This window comes from Oreochromis aureus, linkage group 3 (assembly GCF_013358895.1).
Source record: "Oreochromis aureus strain Israel breed Guangdong linkage group 3, ZZ_aureus, whole genome shotgun sequence".
In the NCBI taxonomy this organism is placed as follows: Eukaryota; Metazoa; Chordata; class Actinopteri; order Cichliformes; family Cichlidae; genus Oreochromis; species Oreochromis aureus.
In genome coordinates, this window is record NC_052944.1 from 5211834 (window position 1) to 5236228 (window position 24395).

The window sequence follows — 24395 nt, forward strand, 5'->3', positions numbered from 1 at the left end:
CCTCCCTCTAAAAGCACTCTGTGTGGGGAACATGAGAGCCAGACCAAAGCTCAGAGGTGAGATGACCATCTCTAACTGTCCGTGAATCTTCTCCATGTCACAGCTCAGCACTCACATCACTGCTCCATCATTATTCACACTCATACCTCTGTGTGTGTTGTTTTAAAGCCCAGAGCTGTGGGGCGTACCAGGCTCAGCTGGACATAACCCTAAAACTAATCCAGAACCTGGACCTGAACCCAGCTGTGTTTCCTTAAAGAGCAACGAGTCGAAGGAAATTGTTGTGGACTTTAACAAAAGACTGTTATGTGACAAAGAGTAAGTACATTATTTTTATGAGTTTCAGATTGTTCATCATGTCTTTAATTTAAGATTTCCAGTTTTTCCTTCCTATCTCATGAAGCTGTTACATTTATTGTTTTTCTTTTAGGATCAATAAGAGGCCAGAATCTCCTGGACCTGAACCCAGCTGTGTTTCCTTAAAGAGCAACGAGTCGAAGGAAATTGTTGTGGACTTTAAAGGATGTTCTTCTGCTGCTGAGAGGTAATGTGTGTCTAGATGTTGTTGCTGACTCTGTATTTTCGAATAAATCCTCATGTTTAATATCAGCTCAGCTCTTCAATTCAACCAGAATTCAAACAAAGGCTTAATATACGTGTGTATTTGATATAATGCCAACAAGTACAAATAGGTGTTCTTACAGGTCTTAATCATAGAGCTCTGATAAGTCTGGTGACTTTCACAGTCAGCAATTTTGCTGCCTTTTACTTTATATTGGCCTTTTTAAAGCCCTTCAAATTCATACAGAGCTTTTAACACCAAACTCCTTTACAGTCCTTCTCCTCTCACACACCATCACACGACTGATTTGTCTGCAGCAGCTGTGTTACTGCTAGTATTTTATTATGTGTGTAATCTCCTCATATTGTTCCTGTGGTTTAGTTTGACTTCCTTCTGCAAACTCAGCTGCTCTGTTGCTGATACATGTCTCCATCAATATGATTGATCAGATGCTGCCAACACCATGTGTTTCATGTGAACGCTCAGCTGAAACCCTGGGTTGACTTATCGAGTTAATAACAAGCTTCACGTGACTGTGAATGCTAAAGTGAATCCAGATAAAGGAAAGAGACCCTGCTAATGTTGGACTCACTTCTTAGTGTAGATCCCAGGAGGAAGTTCAACATAGCAGCCATTCTTTGTGCGAGCTCGACCAAACCTGAGACCACAGTGCAGGATAATGATTATCATCTGTCTCTGTCAAGGACATTTAAAATCCACAAATAACAAAAATAATTATATTTGATCATTAAAAATCTCTTTTCAATTAAAAAAGCATGAGCACACTGGTGGATTACAGAAACATGAAAACTCGTTAACAGTAAAGTTAATTTAGGCGTAAACAAAGAGGCAAACATACTTAAGTAGAAGGACTGATGTTTGTGTTAAAATAGCCTCTTAAAGCTCAAATACTGATTCAACTTCATCAAGTTCATCTGGATGTAGCATTTGGGGGAGAAAGTGACGTCTTCAGTCTCAGCTGACTGCAGGTTTCAATCTTATAAACAGTACATTTACATAATGACTGAAACCAGCCCACTGAAGGAACAATGGGCTGGGAGGTCAGTTCCTTAATCTTAATTATGCAAATTCTCATGACCATTGATCAACAACCACTGATCAATAACCAATAACCATGAGTACCATTCACAGAGAGTTGGGGAATGGCTGCAATCACAGCATTGTAAGATGGTGACAGATGTACCCTTAGGCCCCCTCCTCGATTCAGAGATGGTCTTTCCCTTTTCACGTAAATGGCCTCCTTAACTCCGCCCTCAAACCAGCGTTCCTCCCTGTCCAGGATGTTACATCCTCATCATTGAAAGAGTGTCCACTGGCCTGTAGGTGTAAATAGACTGCAGAGTCCTGGCCTGACGAGGTAGCTCTTCTGTGTTGCAGCCAGAGGTTGTTTGGTTTCCCCGATGTATAAATCCTGACAATCCTCCTGCACTTAACAGCGTACACTATGTTACTCTGTTTGTGTCGGGGGACCCGATCCTTGGGGTGGACCAGTTTTTGGCGCAGCGTGTTTTGGGGTTTAAAAGCCACAGAGACCCGGTGTTTAGAAAAAATGTGTCTCAGGTGCTCCAATACTCCTGACACATATGGGATCACTACAGGTCACTTAGTCAGCAGTTGTCCTTCTCTCCTGGATCGGCTGGAGCTTTCTTTATGTGGTAGTAGGAGACCCAATGTGCAGACACTCAGAGGTGGATCGTGAACTCAAAACAGCTTTAATGCTGAACTCTAGTGATGGCCCGCTTGAAGCTGACGCTCCGGAGCGTGTGTCGAAAAAAACAACACACTGGTTCAGAAGCACTGTGTCGAGGCTTGATTCGTTTGGCAAAAGTCACGTGACCAGTGACGTCCGAAGCTTCATTACGCACGTAATCGCTTCGGTACCTGATTCAAATGGAACGAAGTGAATCATTCACGGGATTTGTGGAGTGTTTTGATGGTGACAGATAGCGAACCACTGATCATTCTACTGAGAGATTTGGTTCTGTTGTGTGGGAGTATTTTGAGTTGATTCTGGTCGGTTGGTTTTCCAGCTTTGTGTTCTGGCTGTTTGCTTTTTTTTTTGTGCGTGTTTATTTTATCTGAAAATGGGAAAAACTTAAAATGTCAAAAATCTGCTTTTCATAATATAAATATCATTAAATAACTTAATAACGTAAAACTTCCATTTGACTCGTAACATTTAATGTTATAAAAAGATATATTTCATTTTAAAAAATAATCTTAAAATGTTAGTCTACAAAATGTGCAGCAATTTAATTTATTTATTCTCTTTAGCTGATAGTTTATGGAGCCCAGGTAGACTGTATAACTGCATCTCTACCAGTTTCTCTGCACTCCAGCCTCTTCTGTGCCATGTGAAGGGATTTTCCTTAAGGCAGGAGAAATTATCTTAACGAAAAGGAACAGGTTCGGCCATCGCACAGTGGAACAAATTCTCTTCTTAAATAAAAATGAAAAAGGGTTACCTTAAATGCATCATGTTTTTAATTTGCAAGTTTATAAGCATTTTCCCTTTCCAATTCACAATCAATTCTGCCCCCAGGTCAAAATTATGTAAAGGAAAATTTCGCTAATATAATATTATTTATAAATATGCCCATCTAGCAATTAATTGCATAAGTACATGGAGGCAGGACCTCACAGCAGAAGCATACTCCATAATGTGCATTATTATATGTATGTTATATGTAAGGTGGTATTTTTCAATTATTGCATTTACCAACATCAAGAAGTCACAAGCAAAGAAAGACCAAACCATGGTGCATGTTCAAACAAAGAAAGTTTACTGGTCAAAATTATTTATTAAACAAATAAACTACATTTTTTAACACCAAAAAATACGCGTTCAAAGCAACACAACAGCAGCCCAATATCAGACAGAATTCCACTCTGTAGAGTGGGCTATCATTATGAAGCAGTTGGTTTTAGTTTGTGGATTCAAGCTGCTCTTCATATTTTTGGACACAAGATGTCACCAGAGAGGACTGTGTTGAAAAGCTTCGAGTAATGAACCGTTTTTCAATACAAGCTTCAGTGCTTCAGAAAGCTTCATTTGGCCATCACTACTGAACTCAAAAGGGTAACAAAACTAGGAATACAAAATACACTTACACAGACAGAACACACAGCTAGATAAGGGTAGATTGCGACACGGACACAGAGAAACACAGGGCTTAAATACACGGAGGGAGCAATCAGGGAATGAGTAACAGGAGGGAAACACAGCTGGGGCAAATCAGGCCTAACGAGATAAAGGAAGCAAAACCAGACGCATTTACATGAGACACGGACTTTCAAAGTAAAACAGGAAACATAACACAGACTGAACTTACAGACACAGACTCACAGGCAAGCACTACAGAGGGAACAGAGACGTGGGACCAGGGCAGACACAGACACTGACTGGACACGGGGATATAGCAGGCAGGGGAGACAGCAACTGAGGATTACACAGAGACATAAACCATAAGACAGAACTCTAACAAAGAAACCAAAGACTAGAAATGATAAATAATACAATAAACTCAAAACCCTGGGTCAACAACCCAGGCATCCTAATATAGGCAGCAGTTGTCCTTCTCTCCTGGATCGGCTGGAGCTTTCTTTTGGAGCCTTTCCAGCTTTGACAAAAGTCCAGCTGGGATAACCACATTTACGCTACGTCCAGACAAACAGAATCTACTTTTGGAGATTTACTTTCCTGGATGATTGAGAATGCATCAAGACGTTCCTCCTAAAGTGTTATTCAGTGTTGTGACAGTCAGCTGCTTCAGCTGCTGCTGGGATGGGCTGTGGCAAAGACAACAGAGAAAATCAAAATCAGAGTTCTTCTCTGAATTAAAAGCAAGGAAACAACAATATATTCTACATGGTGAAACTGATGGTTTATGCTGTTTGGGTCTGTTTTTCTGTATTTATGCAGATAAAGTGTAAACTCAGATGAATTATACCAACAAATGTTAAAGGAAAATATGAGGATGAGTGTCTGTGAGCTGAGAAGGACGTGAAGCGAGCAGTTTATCCCAGAGCTGAAGCTGCTCTGTGTGCAGAGATGAGCTCAGATTCCTGCTGTGATTGATCAACAGTCACAGAAATGTAGACTTGTAGTTATTACTGCAGGATGGTCACAGCAGATACTGATAAACATGGATTATGAGGATGGATGATCAAGTTTCTCACTCTCTCCTTTAAATCTGTTTTCTTCTTCTTCACAGTTTATCTGTTAATTTATTCATGAATAACACTGAAAGAGTTTCTGTTATATTTCCCCTTGAACATCACCTTATTAGGGCGGCATTAGGAAATAGCCCCTCCAAAGAATGAATAAATGAATGATGATAATAATAAAATGATTAAAAAGCAGAGCTCAGAGTGGTAGATGGTCAAACATGGATCCACGGGTGGTTCAACTGCATTTGGTGACGTGACTAAAGCTTTAAATCTTTCAAATGATCCCACCATCAACGGGATGTTGTCTCCTTTACTACGGTTACTTTACTTGGTCACCGTGTGAATTTCTTTGAAATGAACCAAATTCTTTTATTTGTTGGTTGTTGCATATTTAAGCTCTACAGTCAGGAAAGGAGGAGATGAGGCCTCAACAATGTTGGGTTGTAGCTGTGGTTCAGGTTAGAGTGAGTGTCCATGGAATAAATGTAAGTCAGTGAACTGGAAACATGGCTGTGTTCAAACTTTTCTTTTATAATGAGTCTAATCAAAGGTGCACAGAAGTATCTCCACTTTGACTTTTCTGTGTCACCATCAGAGCTTCTGCACAGTGTGGAGAAAGATCCAGAAGCAGAGCTGGACTGCAGACAGCCAGTCAGAGCAGCTGTGTACAAAGTAAGACTGAACATCTGTCTGCTGATGGACTCATTTCTGAAAACTGGACTTCTTGTGTTGTTCAGACATTGAAGAGTTTTCTTTCTCTTTAGTCTCATTGTTTTTCTTTCTTTCAGCAGATGTTGGTCTGCAGGAGGTTTTAGATGAACATAAGATCAGTCTGAGGAGGAGATGTGAACGTGTGACTGAAGGAAGTGATGAAACAGGAAGTAGAACCCTCCTCAACTGGATCTACACTGAGCTCTACATCACAGAGGGACAGAGTGAAGAGGTTCATACCCAACATGAGGTGAGGCAGCTGGAGACAGCTTCCAAGATGGACGCCCTCCATGACGCTCCAATCAGGTGCCAGGACATCTTTAAAGCCTTCCCTGACCAACAGAGACCCATCAGAGTGGTTCTGACCAACGGCGTGGCTGGTGTTGGAAAAACCTTCTCAGTGCAGAAGTTCACTCTGGACTGGGCAGAGGGCTTGGAGAACCAACATGTCAGTGTGGTGGTTCTGCTTTCATTCAGGGAGCTGAACCTGATCAGAGATGAGCAGTACAGTCTTCTGGAGCTGCTCCATGTTTTCCATCCAACATTACAGAAGGTCACAGCAGAGAAGCTGGCTGTCTCTCAGCTTTTGTTCATCTTTGACGGCCTGGATGAAAGCAGACTTTCATTGGATTTCACCAACAGGAAGCTGCTGTCTGATGTCACACAGAAGTCATCAGTCAGCCAGCTGCTGACAAACCTCATCCAGGGGAATCTGCTTCCCTCGGCTCTCGTCTGGATAACTTCCCGACCCGCAGCAACCAATCAGATCCCTCCTACATGTGTTGACAGGCTAACAGAAGTACGAGGCTTCACTGACGAGCAGAAGGAGGAGTACTTCAGGAGGAGATTCAGTGATGAAGAGCTGTCCAGCAGAATCATCTCCCACATGAAGACATCCAGGAGCCTCCACATCATGTGTAGTATCCCAGTCTTCTGCTGGATCACTGCTACAGTTCTGGAGCACATGTTGACTACAGAGCAGAGAGGAGAGCTGCCCAAGACCCTGACTGACATGTACTCACACTTCCTGCTGGTTCAGACAAAGAGGAAGAAGAACAAGTACCATGAGGGACATGAGACGAGTCCACAGGAGCTGAGGGAGGCTGACAGGGAAGTTCTTCTGAAGCTGGGGAGGCTGGCGTTTGAACATCTGGAGAAAGGAAACATCATGTTCTACCAAGAAGACCTGGAGCAGTGTGGTCTGGATGTGACAGAGGCCTCGGTGTACTCAGGAGTTTGTACAGAGATCTTCAAAAGAGAGTGTGTGATCTTCCAGAAACCAGTCTACTGCTTTGTTCATCTGAGCATTCAGGAGTTTCTGGCTGCTGTCTACATGTTCCACTGTCACACCAACAGGAAGACAGAGGTGCTGAAGAACTTCCTGGGACAAACTTATTGGAAATCATCTGTGGATGATTTCCTGAACAAAGTCATGTATAAATCCCTCCAGAGTGAAAATGGCCACCTGGACCTGTTTGTTCGCTTCCTTCATGGCCTCTGTCTGGAGTCCAACCAGAGACTCTTAGTAGGTCTGCTGGGTCAGACAGAGAACGGTCCAGAAACCATCCTGAGAGTCATTAAGAACCTGAAGAAGATGAGCGGTGATGAAATCTCTCCTGATAGAAGCATCAACATCTTCCACTGTCTGATGGAGATGAACGATCTCTCAGTACATCAGGAGATCCAAGAGTTCCTGAAGTCAGAGAACAGATCAGAGAAGGAACTCTCTGAGATCCAGTGCTCAGCTCTGGCCTTCATGCTGCAGATGTCAGAGGAGGTTCTGGATGAGTTGGACCTGCAGAAGTACAACACATCAGAGCGGGGACGACAGAGACTGATTCCAGCTGTGAGGAACTGCAGAAAGGCTGGGTGAGTCCAGATGTGATCATTAACATCATTGATCAGTGTAGGTTAGTAGTAGAGCTCGGCGATAAAACGATAACAATATGTATTGCGAAATAACTTTTTCTCGATAGAAAAATTAAACTATTGCGATAGACCTCATCTCTCTCTTCCTGTCTTATAAAAAAACCAATAGCCAATAAAACTTAAGTAGCACAGAGCCGAACCAATCACAGCCGCAGCGTCACGTCACGTTACGTACAGCTCAAGTGCCAAGCCGCACATGTGTATTTGTTTGAGAAGCAGCCAGCCGCCGTGCCAGGTTTTTGGTGACCAGAATACCGAAGAGAACACAGATGACGGTTCCAATGCCGAAGAGATTGTCGAAAGGAAAGGCCAGAGAAGTTCCATAGTGTGGAGGTATTTCGGCTATTTGAAGTCTGACAAAAAACAGAGTAACGCGCACTGTAAATTGTGCCGAAAGCAAGTCTGGAAATACAACAAACCTTTGTTATCACCTGAAGCAGTGTCACCCACTAGAGCACGCTCAATCTCTGACTGAAAGCGCTAATTTGTCATCGAAAACAACCAGGGGAATCCCTGTGAAGCAGCAACAGTCAGTGAGTCGGCTTTCGCCAGCGTCTTACCATATGACGAAAAAGATAAGAGCCATAGCAACATAATGAATGCCATAGCTTACTTTCTTGCTAAAGACATGCTACCAATAAACACGGTCGAAAATGAAGGATTCAAGCAGCCAATTAAGGTAATGGATCCTCGTTACCAACTCCCTGGACATAAACATTTCTCTCAGACAGCACTTCCAAAGCAATATTATATAAGTTGGTCAATTTTGTCTCTTTTTCTGTAAAATAAACTAAGATTTATTTTTAGAATTAATATTTTGTTTCTAAGTGGAACTGACAATTTAGTAGTCTGTTTTGTTTGTTCTATTTTGAAACTTAAATGCTTTAGCGGCTGCCTTTTGTGTAGTTTGTAATATTTGCCTTTATTTTACATAAAACTGAAGACTCATTTTAAGTACATCTGCCCTGTTGAACTTATTATGGGAAATAAATATTTAAATCAAAACAAGCTGCTGATTATGTCACATTTTATTTGTGAGCAACATCACATTTAAATCTTACATATATAGATATTTGGCTTATATCGTGATATATATCGTTATCGCCTGAAATGAAAAAAGCATATCGTGATATGAAAAAATCTTATATCGCCCAGCTCTAGTTAGTAGTGTAATTTTGAAAAAATAAAATCAGATTGTAACCACAAAGTGTTTGTGTCCGCACGCTGCAACCTTCCACACCATCCTTTATTGTACAGACTCAGCAGCAGCTCCATGGATCCCAAATCCAAGAGTGGAGAACAGATTTGAAGTGTGTCACATCCATGCAGTCACAGCTGTTTCCACCATGTTTCCACTGATATTAATCCTGTTCAATGACACGTTTCATATCAGTGAATATGTTCTTTAGGACGTCCACTGACATGTTTAAGTGTCCTGCTGGAAATCACTCAAATCATCCATGAAATCCATGAAAAATCCTTTTAGTGTTTCTAACTTCACCCTCTGTCCTCACTCTCTCTCCATCCTCCTCACTGCTTCTTTCACTGATAATCACACAAACATCGTATTCAGCTACAAAATAACACAATAATATCATCTGATGATCATTATTATAAGAGCAGGATCCATATTTGATATCAGAGTAACACACTGCTTGGTTATGTGCAGTCATCATCAGTGACTGTGGGTCAAACAGAAGCTCTCTGATTGGTTGCTGACCTTGGTCACCTGTCCACTCTCACCTGTTTGTGTTTGCTCTCTCTTTGCTGTCTCCATCCTCTCTCTCCTTTCTCTCCCTCTCTGTCTTTGTACCGTCACTCAGGTCCAATGGAAACAGTGACATTTACAAACCAATCAAAGACAAACTGATCCATGTCAGGTTATAACAATATTCAAAGTGAATACAGGCTGCTGCTGGACACAGACAGGTAACATCATTTTGACTTGCTGTCACCTGGATCTGGACTCATAAACACTGAAGCCCTGAACAGGAATACAAATCATTTTCTGCCAACTAGCGACACACCAGCAGATAATGGCTCAGAAAGCTAAAATGAGCCAATCATTTCTGTGTTTAGTTCCCTGAAATCAGATCTGATATCAGCAGCTCTGAGTTCATTCATCATTATTGTCCAGTGATGAGATTTCTGCTCCGTTTGGTAACAGTCAGCAGGTTTTTCCTGCGTGTGGACGTGAACAGTCGTACCTGACAGCAGGTAGCAAACAGAGATCATCTTTCCGGCTGGAACTCTTCACTGAGCTGAACTCATTCAAAATGTTCTGGAGTCAAAACAGGAAACAGTCCAAATGTGTGTCTTCACTCTGACTCTGGATCAGATCTCAGTGACAGACTGTGGACATTATGGAAGCCTAAATGTGACACCATCTTCCTCCTTCATCTGCAGATTAAAGCCAAACAAAGATTCTCATTAAAAGGCTGCAGGTCTGAGAGAGACTCAATCGTTGTGTCATGTCAAACACAGTAAGAGGAGCTGAAGCACAGATGTGAAGAGCAGATTCATCAGATTATGACCTCACTCTGTTTTGTCTTCATATACATTCAGTCTGTGTTTATAATGCAGATTTTCTGCTTTTATAATGACACATTTTATATTTTCTATCATCACAGACTGACTCAGTGTCGACTCTCAGAGTCTCACTGTGAAGTTGTGGCCTCAGCTCTGAAGTCCAACCCCTCCCATCTGACAGAGCTGGACATAAGTTGGAACAACCTCCAGGATTCAGGTGTGAAGCTTGTGTGTGCTGGACTGGAGAGTCCAAACTGTGGACTGGAGACTCTGAGGTGAGTTCACTGACTGCGGCTGTTGTTGTTTTTCTATATTTCAGGTCTTTGATTGATGTTTGAAACTTTCTTTAGTTCCTAAATGTTCAGGATGTGTCTGAAGACAAATGTGAAGAAGTTTGAGTGCTTTCAGAAATGTTGTGTCTTTCCAAACGACTGAACAACAGTTTTTCCTTTTGGCTCCAAACAGAAGTGACAGACTTGAGCAGGGTTCATTTAAAGGCTGACAGAAGTGGAGTGGTGACGGGAGATGTTTGACAGGACAGTGTTTCAGCCTCCACAGGTTCATGTTGTGCTCCATCAGTCAGTGAAGATGAAGTCAGTGCTGATGAGGCTGTAGAGTGTGTGAGGGATGTGAATGAGGATGATGAAGATCTGATGATAGCAGATAAAAACAGGCTGCAGAGACTTTGAGCCATACAGGGCACACAGTGTGTGTACAGAACAGCTGAAATCATTCTGGAGGCCTCACTGGAATATGGAAGCATCACAGTACAGCTTCACTAAAGTCTCTGATATGAGATGAGAAATGAAGCAGCCAGAGCTTTTTCATGAGTGGAAATCCACTGTGACTGTGAGCTGCTGCTACAGCCTCCAGATTAGCCAGCAGCTCATCCTGCTCAACATTTTCTCACCAACTTTAATGGAAGTGTGATGTTTTCAGCTGGAGTGATGGTCAGGGTGGCCTCCCTCTCCTCTTCTTCTCCTCTTCCTCTTTCATTTGTAAAGCCACTTCTGCTGCTTTCATTCATTTGGAAGTCCTGTAGCTGAGTTTGGGAGAGACTAACAGCCTCGGCAGCAGAGGGGAGAAAGGCTGTAACACCACCACTTTACTCTGTTCTACCTGTCACATCATTTTATCAGGAAACAAATATGCTCATGTTTTTACTATGTTTGTCTTGAAGATGTAAGAAGATCACATGGTGCTTTTTATTATTGTGTTGGTTTGTTTCCTGTCTCTTGGATGGAGCCCAGCTGTGCGTGGCCCCTGGGCCTGTGGTCAGAGTGTGTGCTGGATAATCCGGCCCAGGATGAGGCCAAACTGACATGGGATGAAATGTCTGTCACATAATTGAGCTTAGTGTAGTTTCATTTCTGCGCAATTTAAAACAACCAAAACTTTGTTCTGTCTTTTCTATGTTATACTGTAGACTTTCTTTGATACTGTGTCCAAAAGGAGCAGCTTTTACTTTGAAGGGGAGCCGTCTCTGTTTCCTCTTCAGGTTGGATGATGGAAGCAAATGAGTGTGTGATGTTCTTTCAGTGTTGCACTTTGTAGACGCTCCCTGAGCACTGGTCTCACAGCCAGCTGCACATAGAGACCAGTGTTGTTAGTCCAGGTCAGAAGATGACTTGTTGGAATGAAAATGAGCTTGTAGTTTGTCTGCTTTAATCATGTGACTGGAAAAAGGTGTTGGACTTCAAATATGTCCGTTTCTTTCACACTTCACCTTTAAAAGTAAAGCCTTGTGGTTCCTGGAAGGAAAAACACGACTTTTTCAAGTCGTTTTCCTGTTTTTATGATAAATGTACGACTTTAATGTGAAACATTCAGAGTTTTTTCTCTTGTTGTGTTTGTTTGAAGCTGCTTCCTGTTGGCTTCAGCTGTTTGGAGTTTCCATTTTCTAAACTTCTACATTCTGAACCTTCTTCAGCTCTGAACAGATGATGAAACACTGAATGATTTCAAGCTCACACTTTGTCTAATAAACTTACATCTTTCATTCTTTATACAGATTGTGGAGCTGTGGTTTGTCAGAGATCAGCTGTGATTATCTGGCAGCAGCACTGAAGTCCAACCCCTCCCATCTGAGAGAGCTGGAGCTGAGTAACAACAACAAGCTGCAGGATCCAGGAGTGAAGCATCTGTGTGGTTTCCTGGAGAGTCCAGGATGTGGACTTGAAACTCTGAGGTCAGTCAGCATGTTTTAGTTGTGCTGAGATGAATATGATGTGAAAGTTGTGCTGACACTAAACTGCAGACATCAGGCTGATATTATACTGATCCACACTGAGGATCTTCATGGTAAAGTCTGTTTTCTTCTTCTCTGGTTTAGTCCATTGACTGCAGCAGAACAATGTTCACATTTCAAACCTTCAAAGAAGAAGAAAAATCCTCCACTGGATAATTCACTGTGAAACTCTCCAACTCTTCATTCCACCTTAAAGTCTGTCTGACACTGAAATCCAAAGCAAAATGTGCGTTTGCTTTACAGACAGCAGTCCAACACAAACATACACACATCATCCAAAACACAGTCCAACATCCAAATCTCCTCCACTGCCAGCATGAATGATGGGAAAGAGAAGGAGGAACACTCTGACATTCAGGGTTAGAATGAGTTTCATGAAGCAGGCTGTGAAGATCAAAGCTGCATTAGAAGCTTACATGAATGAATGAGTGGACAGAAGTGGACAGAGATCATCTGAAGCACTTCAAAGGCTTTAAATCAGCACATTTCTCTTTATTCTTTATCAACTCTGTTAGTTTCTCTCAGTTTTCTGTGGAATGAAGCTAACAGCAGGCTAATAAGATGCTGACCAATAGGTTTCTATTAAAGGTTGTAATTTGTATGTGAAAAAGTGCTTTGGCTCAGCAGGGATCAGCTTACAGGTAGAATACAGCTGCTGGATGGGATTAGCATGTCATAGCTATCTACCAAACTGCTAACTGGGGATTTCAGGCCATCTATGGATCATTTTTGCTAACTGTTTATTCAGCTTAGGCTCACAGGGCTGCAGCCTGGGCCCTAGCTGTCATAGGGCAAGAGGCGTGGTCCACCTGCACAGGTGAGCAGTCCATCACAGGGCCAACAGAGAGAGACAGAGAAGCACTCTCTCACATCCACACCTACAGCCAATTTAGAAGCACCAATGAACCTAAGCAGCATTTCATTGGACTGTGGGAGAACATCCAACCTCCACAGAAAGGCCAACAAGCTTCAACCTACAACCTTCTTGCTTTAAGGCACTAGTGCGAACCACTTTTCCCCATTTCAGCCCAAATCCTGCATCTTCCTGTTTCTGACTCCAGGCCAGCTCCACTAACACTTTCTCATCAGACACTGCCACCTAGTGGAGGAAGTCTTAGTTCCATTTGAAGCTTCAGATTACAGTTAGTTCCTTTACAAAGAGGTGGAGGTGGTGGGGCCACAGCACCATCATCACTGAGTGCCATAGGACACTTAACCTTTGTTTCCATATGCTGGGAACTTCCTGTTGTTCCAAGGAGGACTGGAAAATGTGTGAAAACCTCCCAGTCAGTTCCTCACAGCACACTTCAATCATTTCCCTCCCACAGCATCAGGACCAGGGCTGTTTCTCTCTTTGGTCCCACTAAGAGATTTCCACACAAACACCTCATCAGTGGGACTCTCAGAGCTACCAGCCCTTTGCTACAATCACAAAGCTCTTCATTGAAATCAATGATATCAAAGCTGGAATCCAATGAGTCCAAGTCTTCTGCTGATTCAGCATCACATTCATCTTTGCTCCTTGTTCTGCATCCCCACCATGGACTTCATTCCTTTCCAAGCCAGCCTTGAGTGTCCTTTATTCAGCTCATCCTCTGCTTTACTTTTACACCTGATTTTAGCTGCTTTATCTCTCTTTCAACAAGTTTCTGTGCCTCAATCTTTTCTTCTCTCCCTCATAACAAGACAGCTTCTTCTGCCTGAGAACATGTTGGAGTGATTTACTAATCCAGGGCTGCTTATTGGGGAAAATACTTCCTGTTTTCAAAGTAATCCCCATTTTTCCCAGAAAGAAATGTCAGTAGAAATCGATGATCTAAGTGAGAACATGAGCCTTTAAAAGTCCCAGTGGGTGCAGTCAAAGCAGTCCCTCAGTCCCAGTATAGAGTCTTTGGTCCAGACTGGAACAACTGTGTGCCCAGTTGAGCTCTCTTCAGTGCTGTGACCTGACAGACCCAGAGGGCCATCACATCACATGTAGAAGCTCCCCTAATGGAGCCACAACACATGTCCAATACTTAGTCTGTCTTGTTGGACCAACTGGAAGAAATGATTCAAGGACTTAGTCACAGAACAGAGATTCAAATCTCCAAAATCCAACTGGCTGCATCAGGACATATAGTCTGAAACTCTGCACAGTTTCCTGTTTGAAGCTGCTTCCTGTTGGCTTCAGCTGTTTGGAGTTTCCATTTTCTAAACTTCTACATTCTGAACCTTCTTCAGCTCTGAACAGATGATGAAACACTGAATGATTTCAAGCTCACACTTTGTCTAATAAACTTACATCTTTCATTCTTTATACAGATTGTGGGGCTGTGGTTTGTCAGAGATCAGCTGTGATTATCTGGCAGCAGCACTGAAGTCCAACCCCTCCCATCTGAGAGAGCTGGAGCTGAGTAACAACAACAAGCTGCAGGATTCAGGAGTGAAGCATCTGTGTGGTTTCCTGGAGAGTCCAGGATGTGAACTTGAAACTCTGAGGTCAGTCAGCATGTTTTAGTTGTGCTGAGATGAATATGATGTGAAAGTTGTGCTGACACTAAACTGCAGACATCAGGCTGATATTATACTGATCCACACTGAGGATCTTCATGGTAAAGTCTGTTTTCTTCTTCTCTGGTTTAGTCCATTGACTGCAGCAGAACAATGTTCACATTTCAAACCTTCAAAGAAGAAGAAAAATCCTCCACTGGATAATTCACTGTGAAACTCTCCAACTCTTCATTCCACCTTAAAGTCTGTCTGACACTGAAATCCAAAAGCAAAATGTGCGTTTGCTTTACAGACAGCAGTCCAACACAAACATACACACATCATCCAAAACACAGTCCAACATCCAAATCTCCTCCACTGCCAGCATGAATGATGGGAAAGAGAAGGAGGAACACTCTGACATTCAGGGTTAGAATGAGTTTCATGAAGCAGACTGTGAAGATCAAAGCTGCATTAGAAGCTTACATGAATGAATGAGTGGACAGAAGTGGACAGAGATCATCTGAAGCACTTCAAAGGCTTTAAATCAGCACATTTCTCTTTATTCTTTATCAACTCTGTTAGTTTCTCTCAGTTTTCTGTGGAATGAAGCTAACAGCAGGCTAATAAGATGCTGACCAATAGGTTTCTATTAAAGGTTGTAATTTGTATCTGAAAAAGTGCTTTGGCTCAGCAGGGATCAGCTTACAGGTAGAATACAGCTGCTGGATGGGATTAGCATGTCATAGCTATCTACCAAACTGCTAACTGGGGGATTTCAGGCCATCTATGGATCATTTTTGCTAACTGTTTATTCAGCTTAGGCTCACAGGGCTGCAGCCTGTGCCCTAGCTGTCATAGGGCAAGAGGCGTGGTCCACCTGCACAGGTGAGCAGTCCATCACAGGGCCAACAGAGAGAGACAGAGAAGCACTCTCTCACATCCACACCTACAGCCAATTTAGAAGCACCAATGAACCTAAGCAGCATTTCATTGGACTGTGGGAGAACATCCAACCTCCACAGAAAGGCCAACAAGCTTCAACCTACAACCTTCTTGCTTTAAGGCACTAGTGCGAACCACTTTTCCCCATTTCAGCCCAAATCCTGCATCTTCCTGTTTCTGACTCCAGGCCAGCTCCACTAACACTTTCTCATCAGACACTGCCACCTAGTGGAGGAAGTCTTAGTTCCATTTGAAGCTTCAGATTACAGTTAGTTCCTTTACAAAGAGGTGGAGGTGGTGGGGCCACAGCACCATCATCACTGAGTGCCATAGGACACTTAACCTTTGTTTCCATATGCTGGGAACTTCCTGTTGTTCCAAGGAGGACTGGAAAAAATGTGAAAACCTCCCAGTCAGTTCCTCACAGCACACTTCAATCATTTTTCCTCCCACAGCATCAGGACCAGGGCTTTTCTCTCTTTGGTCCCACTAAGAGATTTCCACACAAACACCTCATCAGTGGGACTCTCAGAGCTACCAGCCCTTTGCTACAATCACAAAGCTCTTCATTGAAATCAATGATATCAAAGCTGGAATCCAATGAGTCCAAGTCTTCTGCTGATTCAGCATCACATTCATCTTTGCTCCTTGTTCTGCATCCCCACCATGGACTTCATTCCTTTCCAAGCCAGCCTTGAGTGTCCTTTATTCAGCTCATCCTCTGCTTTACTTTTACACCTGATTTTAGCTGCTTTATCTCTCTTTCAACAAGTTTCTGTGCCTCAATCTTTTCTTCTCTCCCTCATAACAAGACAGCTTCTTCTGCCTGAGAACATGTTGGAGTGATTTACTAATCCAGGGCTGCTTATTGGGGAAAATACTTCCTGTTTTCAAAGTAATCCCCATTTTTCCCAGAAAGAAATGTAAGTAGAAATCGATGATCTAAGTGAGAACATGAGCCTTTAAAAAGTCCCAGTGGGTGCAGTCAAAGCAGTCCCTCAGTCCCAGTATAGAGTCTTTGGTCCAGACTGGAACAACTGTGTGCCCAGTTTGAGCTCTCTTCAGTGCTGTGACCTGACAGACCCAGAGGGCCATCACATCACATGTAGAAGCTCCCTAATGGAGCCACAACACATGTCCAATACTTAGTCTGTCTTGTTGGACCAACTGGAAGAAATGATTCAAGGACTTAGTCACAGAACAGAGATTCAAATCTCCAAAATCCAACTGGCTGCATCAGGACATATAGTCTGAAACTCTGCACAGTTTCCTGTTTGAAGCTGCTTCCTGTTGGCTTCAGCTGTCTGGAGTTTCCATTTTCTAAACTTCTACATTCTGAACCTTCTTCAGCTCTGAACAGATGATGAAACACTGAATGATTTCAAGCTCACACTTTGTCTAATAAACTTACATCTTTCATTCTTTATACAGATTGGGACGCTGTGGTTTGTCAGAGATCAGCTGTGATTATCTGGCAGCAGCACTGAAGTCCAACCCCTCCCATCTGAGACTGCTGGACCTGAGCTACAACAACGACCTGCAGGATTCAGGAGTGAAGCATCTGTGTGGTTTCCTGGAGAGTCCAGGATGTGGACTTGAAACTCTGAGGTCAGTCAGCATGTTTTAGTTGTGCTGAGATGAATATGATGTGAAAGTTGTGCTGACACTAAACTGCAGACATCAGGCTGATATTATACTGATCCACACTGAGGATCTTCATGGTAAAGTCTGTTTTCTTCTTCTCTGGTTTAGTCCATTGACTGCAGCAGAACAATGTTCACATTTCAAACAGTGAGACTCAACGTATGGCCCATGGCCCCCACACGCGGCCTGCCCACCTTTCCTGATTCAGAGAGGGGACCCTGATTAACTGTGTAGTGTTCTTCCTCACAGTTCTAAGTATCAGACACAACAATGAATAATCCACAGCTGACTGTCTTTAGCAGGTCAAAGGTCACGGCACACAGCAGACAGTGGGAAATATTCTAATTCTGATCATTTATCAGCACATATCCATATGTATAAAAACAAACACTGTGAGACTTGATCAGAGGTGTGATCATCACAGCAGAGGCCTTTGTGTCAAAGTCACTGAGGATCAAACAGAAACACATGAAGCAGATTTTCCTCTTCTGGCTTTTTATAGCAGATAACCTTCAAAATATTCTGCAGTCGATCAAAAACTGAAGCAAACCATGAATCAACATGTGAACATGAGCTGATGCTGCTGAAGTGAAGCAAAGTTACAGAGGTTTGATTACAGACACAGCTGAGAGTTTGTAATCTGTCATCATTTTTAAAGGTTTCAATTTCTTCAGTATTGAACAGCAGAAATGAGGCTTTGTTTTCGGAGGCCGACAGCAGTGAACACAACAGCAGACTGGTGCGTAATAAGCAGTGAATAATGCAGAAAACAGATTTTTGAAGGTAAACTGTTCTTGAAGTACACTGAGAGAGAGAGAGCTGTGCAGGAAGTAAAGGTCAAAGTCAGAGAGAATTCATGACGATGTTCATCAAGCGTAAAAGCGTAGTTTGGATCTTCTTTTGCTGCTGGTTCACTCAGTTTTGGTTGGAGACAGATGAAACCTGCAGCTTCAGGATCTGTGAGCTGTCCACTTTCAGCCCCGACGGCGTGTCCGTGTGCGTGCCGTCGAGTGAAGCGATCCACGCTCTGTGTTTCCATCTTTGTGTGTTTAGCTGCTCTCATTTACTGTTTTATCTGTTTGCTTGTTGTTGAAATACTTTTGGGAGCTTTAACCTGAGATTCTGGCAAAATACATTTATATTAAAATCCATTCAGGATTGAATGAATCAACATCGCTTTATTCAAATCAAAACCATTTAAATAGGAAAATCCATTTTTTTTACAGCCGCCTCTAATGCTGGGTAATGTCAGCTGGTCCATGTGCAGCTGGCTGTGAGGCTCAGGGAGCGTCTACAAAGTGCAACACTGAAAGAACATCATCCATAAATATTGAGGAATAACTGGACTCTCATACAGCGAGACTCAAATGCCTTTAAACATCAGCTTATCCTGCTGATCCAAGTCCAACACTGAGCTTGTAAAAACATGTTTGTCAATCATTTTGTTTGGTTTCTGAGGAAAATGATTCAATAACTTGCTGCTAATACACAACACTTCATCATATTTCCTCATAACCCTCTTTTGTCTGACCATTTGAATTTGCAATGAAGGATCCACAGAGTTTGGTGACAATAATGACAGTAGATGTTTGTGTGAAAGTGCTGGAAGCAAATGAGTGTGTGATGTTCTTTCAGTGTTGCACTTTGTAGACGCTCCTGAGCACTGGTCTCACAGCCAGCTGCACATAGAGACCAGTGTTGTTAGTCCAGGTCAGAAGATGACTTGTTGGAATGAAAATGAGCTTGTAGTTTGTCTGCTTTAATCATGTGACTGGAAAAAGGTGTTGGACTTCAAATATGTCCATTTCTTTCACACTTCACCTTTAAAAGTGAAGCCTTGTGGTTCCTGGAAGGAAAAACACGACTTTTTCAAGTCTTTGTCCTGTTTTTATGATAAATGTACGACTTTAATGTGAAACATTCAGAGTTTTTTCTCTTGTTGTGTTTGTTTGAAGCAGCTTCCTGTTGGCTTCAGCTGTTTGGAGTTTCCATTTTCTAAACTTCTACATTCTGAACCTTCTTCAGCTCTGAACAGATGATGAAACACTGAATGATTTCAAGCTCACACTTTGTCTAATAAACTTACATCTTTCATTCTTTATACAGATTGAGTTACTGTGGTTTGTCAGAGATCAGCTGTGATTATCTGGCAGCAGCACTGAAGTCCAACCCCTCCCATCTGAGACAGCTGGAGCTGAGTAACAACAACAACCTGCAGGATTCAGGAGTGAAGCATCTGTGTGGTTTCCTGGAGAGTCCAGGATGTGGACTTGAAACTCTGAGGTCAGTCAGCATGTTTTAGTTGTGCTGAGATGAATATGATGTGAAAGTTGTGCTGACACTAAACTGCAGACATCAGGCTGATATTATACTGATCCACACTGAGGATCTTCATGGTAAAGTCTGTTTTCTTCTTCTCTGGTTTAGTCCATTGACTGCAGCAGAACAATGTTCACATTTCAAACCTTCAAAGAAGAAGAAAAATCCTCCACTGGATAATTCACTGTGAAACTCTCCAACTCTTCATTCCACCTTAAAGTCTGTCTGACACTGAAATCCAAAAGCAAAATGTGCGTTTGCTTTACAGACAGCAGTCCAACACAAACATACACACATCATCCAAAACACAGTCCAACATCCAAATCTCCTCCACTGCCAGCATGAATGATGGGAAAGAGAAGGAGGAACACTCTGACATTCAGGGTTAGAATGAGTTTCATGAAGCAGACTGAAGATCAAAGCTGCATTAGAAGCTTACATGAATGAATGAGTGGACAGAAGTGGACGAGAGATCATCTGAAGCACTTCAAAGGCTTTAAATCAGCACATTTCTCTTTATTCTTTATCAACTCTGTTAGTTTCTCTCAGTTTTCTGTGGAATGAAGCTAACAGCAGGCTAATAAGATGCTGACCAATAGGTTTCTATTAAAGGTTGTAATTTGTATCTGAAAAAGTGCTTTGGCTCAGCAGGGATCAGCTTACAGGTAGAATACAGCTGCTGGATGGGATTAGCATGTCATAGCTATCTACCAAACTGCTAACTGGAGGATTTCAGGCCATCTATGGATCATTTTTGCTAACTGTTTATTCAGCTTAGGCTCACAGGGCTGCAGCCTGTGCCCTAGCTGTCATAGGGCAAGAGGCGTGGTCCACCTGCACAGGTGAGCAGTCCATCACAGGGCCAACAGAGAGAGACAGAGAAGCACTCTCTCACATCCACACCTACAGCCAATTTAGAAGCACCAATGAACCTAAGCAGCATTTCATTGGACTGTGGGAGAACATCCAACCTCCACAGAAAGGCCAACAAGCTTCAACCTACAACCTTCTTGCTTTAAGGCACTAGTGCCAACCACTTTTCCCCATTTCAGCCCAAATCCTGCATCTTCCTGTTTCTGACTCCAGGCCAGCTCCACTAACACTTCTCATCAGACACTGCCACCTAGTGGAGGAAGTCTTAGTTCCATTTGAAGCTTCAGATTACAGTTAGTTCCTTTACAAAGAGGTGGAGGTGGTGGGGCCACAGCACCATCATCACTGAGTGCCATAGGACACTTAACCTTTGTTTCCATATGCTGGGAACTTCCTGTTGTTCCGAGGAGGACTGGAAAATGTGTGAAAATCTCCCAGTCAGTTCCTCAGAGCACACTTCAATCATTTCCCTCCCACAGCATCAGGACCAGGGCTTTTTCTCTCTTTGGTCCCACTAAGAGATTTCCACACAAACACCTCATCAGTGGGACTCTCAGAGCTACCAGCCCTTTGCTACAATCACAAAGCTCTTCATTGAAATCAATGATATCAAAGCTGGAATCAAATGAGTCCAAGTCTTCTGCTGATTCAGCATCACATTCATCTTTGCTCCTTGTTCTGCATCCCCACCATGGACTTCATTCCTTTCCAAGCCAGCCTTGAGTGTCCTTTATTCAGCTCATCCTCTGCTCTCCTTTTACACCTGATTTTAGCTGCTTTATCTCTCTTTCAACAAGTTTCTGTGCCTCAATCTTTTTCTTCTCTCCCTCATAACAAGACAGCTTCTTCTGCCTGAGAACATGTTGGAGTGATTTACTAATCCAGGGCTGCTTATTGGGGGAAATACTTCCTGTTTCCAAAGTAATCCCCATTTTTCCCAAAAAGAAATGTAAGTAGAAATCGATGATCTAAGTAAGAACATGAGCCTTTAAAAAGTCCCAGTGGGTGCAGTCAAAGCAGTCCCTCAGTCCCAGTATAGAGTCTTTGGTCCAGACTGGAACAACTGTGTTCCCAGTTTGAGCTCTCTTCAGTCCTGTGACCTGACAGACCCAGAGGGGTCATCACATCACATGTAGAAGCTCCCCTAATGGAGCCACAACACATGTCCAATACTTAGTCTGTCTTGTTGGACCAACTGGAAGAAATGATTCAAGGACTTAGTCACAGAACAGAGATTCAAATCTCCAAAATCCAACTGGCTGCATCAGGACATATAGTCTGAAACTCTGCACAGTTTCCTGTTTGAAGCTGCTTCCTGTTGGCTTCAGCTGTTTGGAGTTTCCATTTTCTAAACTTCTACATTCTGAACCTTCTTCAGCTCTGAACAGATGATGAAACACTGAATGATTTCAAGCTCACACTTTGTCTAATAAACTTACATCTTTCATTCTTTATACAGATTGAGTTTCTGTGGTTTGTCAGAGATCAGCTGTGATTATCTGGCAGCAGCACTGAAGTCCAACCCCTCCCATCTGAGAGAGCTGGACCTGAGAGGAAACAAGCTGCAGGATCCAGATGTGAAGCAGCTGTCTGATCTTCAGCAGAGTCCAGACTACAGACTGGAGACTCTGAGGTCAGTAGAGTGATGGAGTGAGTGGGTGGTGCTGTCAGCAGTATTGTACTAAACACAGTCAGTATGAAACAAAGATCCAGTGTTTCCTGTAAAGCTGCAGCTTCTCAGTGAAGCTGTGAGAGGAGAATGGTGACAGGCTTCAGGATTGGACACAAACACTTACTGTTTCTGACCTTTATGGTCACCATAGTAACGGCTGACACGCTCTGATCAAACACTGTCAACAGCCAATCAGCTCTCTGAACAAAGCAGCACGCAGACCAATGACTGCATTCATTTCCAGGTTTAAAGCAGTGAAGAACACAGTCTGTAGGTGAGGAAGAATTTAGTGAGAGCAGATGTTTGGATGGAATTCCTCCAGTTAACAGCTGGAACCGTCCATCTGGATTGTTGGGCTTGTTGTTGGGGTTCCTACAGAGCTCAGAGTGGACACACCAAGGTTCTTCTAATGAATGAAAGTCCAAACTCAAACTAGGAGGAAAAACATTTTCATCAACTTCAATAAAAATCCAAAGATTAGAAAAAGTGAAGCAACAATGAGTCCTAGTACAGTCCCAGCACTGAAGTCCCTGCTGCTCTTTATACTGGATGTGCTGCATCACTGACTGACAGCTGATGAAGAGTCTCTGGAAACACTCGTTTATCTCCTCTGCTCTTCCTTCTTCTCTCTGCAGGTGGAGCTGATGATGGTAAACAGGACGGTGTGTATGCTGAGAGAGGAGGAGCTGTGTCCTGATGATCCAGAGAGGTTGAAGCAGCAGCAGCTTGTGTGTAGAGACGCTCTGACTGGGCCATGTTACTGGGAGGTGGAGAGAGAGCTTCATCCAGCAGTGACTGACAGAGGAATGAAGTGCAGATGACTGTCAGTGCTGCAGAGTGAACTGCTCTGAGAACAGCTCCACTGTCAGACACAATGTAGAGTCCAGCATCATCCCTGTGTGTCCCTCTGGATCTGACAGAGGATCATCAGTGTATCTGGACTGCTCTGCTGCTGCTCTGTCCTTCTACAGTCTCTGCACAGTCTCTGTCTGACTCTGGCTTCAGACCCTCCTGGATCAAACTCACCTGGAAAGACTTTCAAACATCACTCAATAGATTTGAATACAGAATTTATTTGATATATACTGTAGATGTACTGCAGAGTTGCAGTTTGTCACTTGTAAATACAGTCTGTGAGCAGCTATGAGCTGAAAGATCTTTCTAGAAACAAAATGTTTTCACTCTTCTGTTGCTTTTTCATATATTTCCACAACATTAATATTGATCCCACCTGTCTCACCTGTTTCATGCTTTTATACATAATAACAGGACACGTGTGATCTGAGCGCTGCTGTGGTTGCTGTGCTGCACGTCTTCATTTAGATAACAGAGACATCTAGTGGTTCAGAGGGAGAACTGCAGGAGGTGGAGCTGTGTTTTAGCATGGAAAACTTTTTATCTTTTAGGCGCAGATACAAATATGACAAGTATCAGTGTGAGATACAAAAGGTCACATCAGTCAGCAGAGGGAACAGTGATCACACAGCAATGTAAGAATAGAAACATAACAGTGAATCTGGACATGTGTACAGATGGAAGCAAACAAACAGGATGTAACACTACATTAAAGCCACAAATGGGAAGAAAACAAAGCCAAAGGAAAATATATTTGATCTCAGGAATCCAAATCAGATGCTTTAGAGCAGGGGTCGGCAACCCTGGGCACGCGTGTCACAGCTGGCACGTGAAGGGTTAACTGATGGCACGACCACAGCTGGACTGGTCATCGGGCATACTGGGGATTTGCCCGGTGAGCCAATAATGATTTTTCATTTTTATGTTTGTTTGTTTTTGTTATGGTATAAACAATGAAAGGTGGTGGATTAGCCAATTGGTCATGATCAACTCTGGGATGGACCAATTACAATACATCCGTATTGAGGGGGAAAGGAACACGATTCGTCCCGTACTTCAGCTAGAATGAAAAAGACACAAAGCTGGAGTTATTCTGTCTTTACGCTGCAGCTGCCTCTTCTTCTCTCATTCTCTCCCCTCCCTCTCCTGTTGCTACTTCAATCATGAAACTGATCAATGATCAGCTGATCGTCTCTCGTTTGTTTATCTCCCACTTTGCACCAGAAAGAGGAAACCAGCGGATGTCGCACTTAACAACAGCAGCACGTTTAAGCTTGATCAGCTGTTGTTAGAATTTATTTCATATTAATTTCTAGTATCAGCTGTTTGCTGGAGTGTACATCACTGTCACAACAGCGTTTGTTTTAGTTCAAAGGCTTTATGGTTTTTCCTATAATACCTGGTGATTGTTTTTGTCAGTTCAGCCTTACGTTTAACCCGAGTGA

The 24395-nt window shown here is 42.8% G+C and overlaps 1 protein-coding gene across 1 annotated transcript; it reads left to right on the plus strand.

Annotated features, from left to right (window-relative positions):
• LOC120438763 (NLR family CARD domain-containing protein 3-like) lies at positions 1-17190 on the plus strand (the record flags this gene model as incomplete). The annotated part of the gene is made up of 9 exons (XM_039609167.1): positions 1-56; positions 169-318; positions 431-544; positions 5349-5425; positions 5542-7333; positions 10024-10197; positions 11934-12110; positions 14475-14651; positions 17019-17190. Coding segments are annotated over 9 exons (2889 nt in total), but the record flags the coding sequence as incomplete, so codon positions are not given.
• Between the last annotated feature and the right edge of the window lie 7205 nt (positions 17191-24395).